This window comes from Nannospalax galili, unplaced genomic scaffold (genome assembly GCF_000622305.1).
Source record: "Nannospalax galili isolate Female #2095 unplaced genomic scaffold, S.galili_v1.0 scaffold538, whole genome shotgun sequence".
NCBI classification, from domain to species: Eukaryota; Metazoa; Chordata; class Mammalia; order Rodentia; family Spalacidae; genus Nannospalax; species Nannospalax galili.
Window position 1 is genome coordinate 4,278,262 of NW_008343842.1, and position 6,152 is coordinate 4,284,413.

Sequence of the window (6,152 nt, forward strand, 5' to 3'; positions counted from 1 at the left end):
TGCCTCGCAGCAGCGCGGGCCAGCAGCGGCCGGGCCTCGACGGGGCCCGGGCTCCCGTGGGGAGCAGGCCGGGCGGGCTAGCAGGCCGGCCGCGTCCCCGCCATGGAGGGCATGGACGTGGACCTGGACCCCGAGCTGATGCAGAAGTTCAGCTGCCTGGGCACCACCGACAAGGACGTGCTCATCTCCGAGTTTCAGCGGCTCCTCGGCTTCCAGCTCAACCCGGCCGGCTGCGCCTTCTTCCTGGACATGACCAACTGGTGAGCCGGCGGGGCTGGCCGCGAGGCCCGGAAGGACGGGACGGGACGGCGGGGCAGGGCCGGGCGGGGCCGGGCAGCGTGGGAACCCAGCGGGAGCATAGAGGAGGGAGCATTGAAAAGGGAGCATTACGGATTGGGGCATGTTGGAGAAATAAGGATACACCGGCTGCGGATGACGGATTGGGCTTGGCAACTCTAGGGGAGGGTGGTTAGGTGTTCTGGACAAACCTGGGGCTTGAGCTGATGATCATATACGTGGTGTCTGTCGCCATCCCCGAGGAGGGAAAGGGAAAAGGCTTTTTTTTGGGGAGGGGAGGCAAATGGTGATCAAATGGTTCTGGTAATCACATGATTCTGGTGATCAAATGATTCTGGTGATAGGGTTGCTTTGAGGAAGAGTTGTGCCAGGGAAGAGGTAAGGTCTGCCCAATAGAGTGTCAGACCTGGGACAAGACCTTGGAAAAGTTTTAAGGAAAGTGGAGGCGCTTGGGGGCGGGAACTTGACAATCTGAACGATACAGGGCAGGAAAACCTTTGGGGAGAACCGAGGACAGGACTTAGGCTGGGAACCAAGTGGTTTTTGGCTTGTAGTTGAGCTGTACAGACCAATGTGGGGCACAAGACTCCTCCATAAAGGAATTTATTTCCATGTGTCTGCAGCCTTGTCAAGCAAGATTTCCCTCCTGTTCACCAAGTAGGGTTTGTTGAGTTCACTCAGGTGAGGGAGGAACTGTGGAGACCATTAGACTGCCTTCACGTGAAGCAACCAATCGGAATTTGGGTGAAAATCGATGGACAATGCCCTTTGCTCTGCCTTGGGCGTTTGGTCCCCGACATGTGCAATCAATTTTCTCTTGGCATCCCTTACACAATCAAACTCCCTCTTATTTCCATGTCTGCCAAATCAAGCAGTGTAAAAGAGACGCTGTAGGCCTAGATTTTCACCCCTCTCCTCACCTAGCCCCATCCCACATGATGCTTGTCTATAGATGAGAACTAAGGGTAATGTGCACGTTTTTATTATTTGATCTTTAAAGCCAGTCACTACAGCAAGAGTGGGACTGAATTTTCATGGTTTAGGGAACTGAGGCATTAAATGCAGGGTACAGTCTTGAGAGTTAATAAGTTGTTTGAGCTCCCACATGTATCTTTTAAAAACACTCCTTTGAAAGGTTTTTATTTATTATTATTCTTAATTGTTTTTATTGTATGTGTATGAGTGTATTGCCTGCATGTGTCATGCACTGCCCTGGGAGGTCAGAAGATGGCATTGGGTCCCCTGAACTGGAGTTAGGGACTGTTGTCAGCTGCCATGTGGGTTCTGGGAATTAAAACCCAGGTCCTCTGCAAGAGAACCAATGTTCTTAACTGCTAAGCCATATTTCCAGTTCCTTGCTTTTATTATTTTTTAACTATGTGTAAATGTGTGTGGGCATGTGCAGATGCATGAAGGTGCCTGCAGAGGCCAGAGGCATCAGCTCTCCCAGGAGCTGGAGTGACAGGCCATTCTGTTAACAGTCAGCCACCTGACATTGGGTGCTGGGAGCCCAACTCACATACTCTGGCAGAGCAATGCATGCTCTTGACCACTGAGTCATCTCTCCAGCCCCTCTGCTTGTACCTTATGTCCAGATGATCTGAAGCAAGGAAATGTAGCTAGTTTTCTGAGCACCCAACTCTGATATGAATCAGAATGACAGGGATTATGGAACACACTGGAAGAGCTTGCTCTAGTGTAATTTAGAAATCAAAGTTCCAGTGTGATGCTCTTCGACCGGCCTGCTTCCCAACCCCCCAGCTTTTTTCCCTACTGTTCACAATGGGTACACTAGGAGCCCATTGTTGCTGCCAGTTTGGTAGGGGAGGATCACCACTTCTCCCCAGTCCCTTGTGAATTGGACCATTAAACACTGCTGTAGTAAGTTTTAGCTCATTGACTTTTTTTTTGAGACAGGGTCTCCCTCTAGCCCAGGCTAGCCGCAAACATATTGCTCTACTACTGCCTCAGTCTCCTGAGTACTGGGAATACAGGTATGAGCCTTCAGGCCCAACTAAATGTTAGTTCTTTAAAATCAGGATTTATTAGTACAATTATTCTGACTACAAAGCCATTGTAATGAGTTTTATATACTTGAGGGTTTTGTGTTTGTCATTGAAGATTGTTTTTAGGTTTTACGAAGAAAGGAATAGATAAGGCACAGTGTGGAAAATAAAAAGGAGCTTAAGGTCTGACATGGTCCCCAAAACTGTCCTATGACCTTCATACACACACAACAATACATTATATATATATATTTTTCTTTTGAGATAGGGTCTTACCATGTAACTCTGGTTAGTTTGGCACTAACTGGACCTATATATTTATATATATATTTATATCTAATATAAATATATATATATATTTTGGTCTTTTTGAAGCAGGGTCTCTCTGTAGCCCCAGCTGTCCTGGAACTCACTTGTAGACCAGGCCGGCCTTGAACTCACAGAGATCTGCCTGCCTCTGCCTCCCAAGTTCTGGGATTAAAGGTGTGTACCACCACACCCGGCATTTGGTCTTTTTGAGACAGGGTCTCCCTGCCTGGAACTAGCTATGTAGACCAGGGGTTGGCCTTGAACTCACAGAGATCCAGCTGCCTCTGCCTCCCGAGTGCTGGGATTAAAGGCATATGCCACCATGCCTGGCTGACATATTTTTTTAAAAAAACTTTAGTATATTTTAGATAGTGAGATGGCTCAATGGGTAAAAGTGCTTTCTTAAACTGTCAAGCCTGATGAACCAAGTTTGGTCTCTGATTCCTAGAACTCACATGGTGGAAAGAGAAAAACCAACTTCTAACACATTTTGTCCTCTGCCTTCCACATGCATGTCATGGCATGTATGTGCTGACATACAAAATGAGTACCTTTTTTTGTTAGTTTGTTTTAATTTTTATTTTCTGTGTGAGTGTATTGCCTGCATATATGTAAGTGCACCTGTGTCATGCAGTGCCCACGGAGGTCAGAAGAGGGCGTTGGGTCCCCTGGAATTGGAGTTAGGGATGGTTGTTAGCCCCCATGTGGGTGCTGGGAACTGAACCCAGGTCCTCTGCAAGAGCAGCCAATGATCTTAATCACCATCTCTCCAGCCCATTTTCTTTTTTTGAGGCAAGGATCTCACTGTGTGGCACTGACTGGACTGGAACCCACTTGTATAGAGCAGCCTCTGATGCCTAAAGATTAAATGTGTGCATCACCACACCCAGTAATTAATTTTTGTTTGTTTTGTTTTGAGATTGGGTCTCACTAAATAGTTGGGCTGGTCTAGAACTCCCTATATAGACAGGAAAGCTTTGAACTCAGAGTTTCTTCTACCTCTGCCTCTTGAGTACTGGGATTAAAAGTGTGTGCCATCATGCCTAGCCTTAAAAACTAGTGTTTTAAAAGGTTTCTAAAATGAAACCTAAATTGTAAAGATTGTGTCTTTGTTTTCAAAAGTTTTTTTTTTTGTTGTTGTCACTATCAAGAAACTGATTAAACTGGGGCCAGGTGTCCTTCCACATGTCTTTAATCCCAACACTCAGGAGGCAGAAGCAGGAGGATAACTGTGAGTTCCAGGCCAGCCTGGGCTACATAGTGAGTAACTGTCTCAAAAAACCCCAAAGCAACAACAACAACAACCTGACTAAATGGAGCATTTTGTCTGATAAATTATTTGCCTCTCTTTTTGAGACAAAGTCTCTTGTAGTCCAGGGTGGCCTGAAAGCCCTGATCCTCCTGCCTTCCCCTTCCAGGTGCTGGGATTACAGGTGTGCTTCCTTCTTGCCCAAGTATTACTGTTTTGGGGCAACATTTTTCTGGTATTTATTTGAGCTGTCAGTGGTGGTGCTGGAGATCAGTGGAACTTCCTCTTGAGAAAGATAGTGTCTGGGTCCTAAGTGGGTAAATAGTAAGATGCAAAGTAAACCCACTATCCAAAAGCCAAACGGGCTAGGATGCAGCTCAGTTGTAGAGCAGTTGCCTAGCACGAATGAGGCTCTGGCATCCTCAGCATCGGAAAAGCTAAATTGAATGTTTTATAGAAGAATATAATTTCCTATCAGTGTATAGACTGCTGGCCTCAAAGAATTTGTTGGAATTGAGCGGCCTGTAATTCTAGTGCTTGGAAGGCTGAGGTAGTAAGAGAATCACTGTTAGTTTGAGACTAGCCTGGGCTACTGAGTGAGCCCTTGTCTCAAAAAAAAAAAAAAAAAATGCCCAAACAATAGCAATAAACAAATAAACCTGGGTTTCTAGTGAGGTATGGTGGTGGAAGCCTGTAGTCCCAGCCACCACGGACTGCAGTGAGTGTCAAATTCCACAGTGAAACTGGCGTTTGACAGTCTGGTTTATTCCAACTTTTCCCGCAAAGTTGTGTCTGACCCATGATCGTTCTTTCCTTTTATCTTGAAGGACAGAGTTTGGCAAGATACCTTACTGTGTTTAATTACTTTTCTAGCTAGAATTATGTCAAAACTAGAGCTCCCTTGCTGCAAATTAAGCTTTTTTGTTTGTTTTCTGTGTCCTCCTTGGGGATGAAGACTGCTTAGGAAGGTGCTTAGAGGTCAGAGAGAGACTAGAGAGGTAATGCAGTGAGTGCTTAAGAGTGGTGCTTGAGCTGGTGTGGTGGTGCACGCCTGTAGTCCCAGCACTTGGGAGGCAGAGGCAGGCGGATCTTTGTGAGTTTGAGGACAGCTGGGGCTACAGGGAGACACTGTCTCAAAAAGACAAAGAGTGCTGCTTTTCCAGAGGACCAGTTTGGTCCCAGCATCCCCAGCTCAAGGGGATGTGACGCTCTTTTCTGGCCTCTGAGGGCACCCTGCACACAGCAACACACATTCACACATATAAAAATATTAAAAAGAGGTCAGAGTGCTGATGTTAAATCAGATCACTAAGCTGAGTGTGGGCACATGCCTTCAATCCCAGCACTGGGGAGGCAGAGGCAGGTGGATCTCTGTGAGTTCAAGGTCAGCCTGGTCTACATAGTAAGTCTACAGACTACACCACCACTCTCAGAGCTACATAGGGTTTTGTTGTTGTTGTTACATAGGTTTTTTTTAGCCCACTTCCTGTGCTGAAAAGAATTCTCTTGTGTGTTCTGGTGGACTTCTTAGCATTTGTGTTGAGCCAGTGACACTTGTAATGTTTCAGAGGACCTTAACTGAGGCGTCAGTGTTGGGCTGACTTGTGGGTGTGGCTGTAGAGTTCCCTGATAACATGGAGATGGTTGGGCTCTGGGAGCTCCTGCTGTGCAGCTTGGTGTAGTGGCACTCTAGGCTGCCTCTGGGGTCTGCAGGGAGCAGTGGCTCTGTTTTGGTGCATTGCACGTACCAGCCATGTGTGGAACAGATGTTTTCTCTGAGAAAGGCAGTGTGACCTTGAACTTCATTCTATCCTCCTGCCTCTGCCTCCTGAGTGCTGGAATTCTAGGTGTGGTATTACCGTAAGACTTGCACTTCAGTCATAGGTCAAGTCAGAACCACCATTATAGTTAGCAGGCAGAAGTTGTTGTTTGTTTTTTAAGTTACATTTTATTTATTTGTGTGCATGTGCGTGTATATGTGTGTGTCACCTGCCACAGTTGAGTGTGTAGGTCAGAGACAGTAAAGTCTCTGAACAAATAGGAAGGGATCATACCAGACAGAACCCAGGATTCACAAAGATTATGGCCTGCTGTGTGCAGTTTGTTTTCTTAAAAGTTCAGCTTTAGGGGCTGGAAAGATGGCTCAGCAGTTAAGAACACTGGTTGTTCTTCCTGAAGGCCGGGATTCGAATCCCAGTACCCACATGACCTCTAACAACTGTAACTCCAGTTCCGGGGGATCCAACAGCCTCTTCTGTCCTCTGTGGGCACTGCACGACATGGGTGCACTT

General features: G+C 46.7%; 1 protein-coding gene across 1 annotated transcript in view; it reads left to right on the plus strand.

The window, feature by feature from the left end:
* The first annotated feature begins 6 nt into the window (after positions 1-6).
* The window catches only part of Ilrun (inflammation and lipid regulator with UBA-like and NBR1-like domains), a 70,518-nt gene continuing 64,372 nt past the window's right edge, over positions 7-6,152 (plus strand). Inside the window, exon 1 of the mRNA XM_008840122.2 lies at positions 7-260. Within this exon, the coding sequence (XP_008838344.1) occupies positions 103-260 (158 nt within the window). The 5' untranslated portion in view covers positions 7-102. The remainder of the gene's footprint in view (positions 261-6,152) is intronic.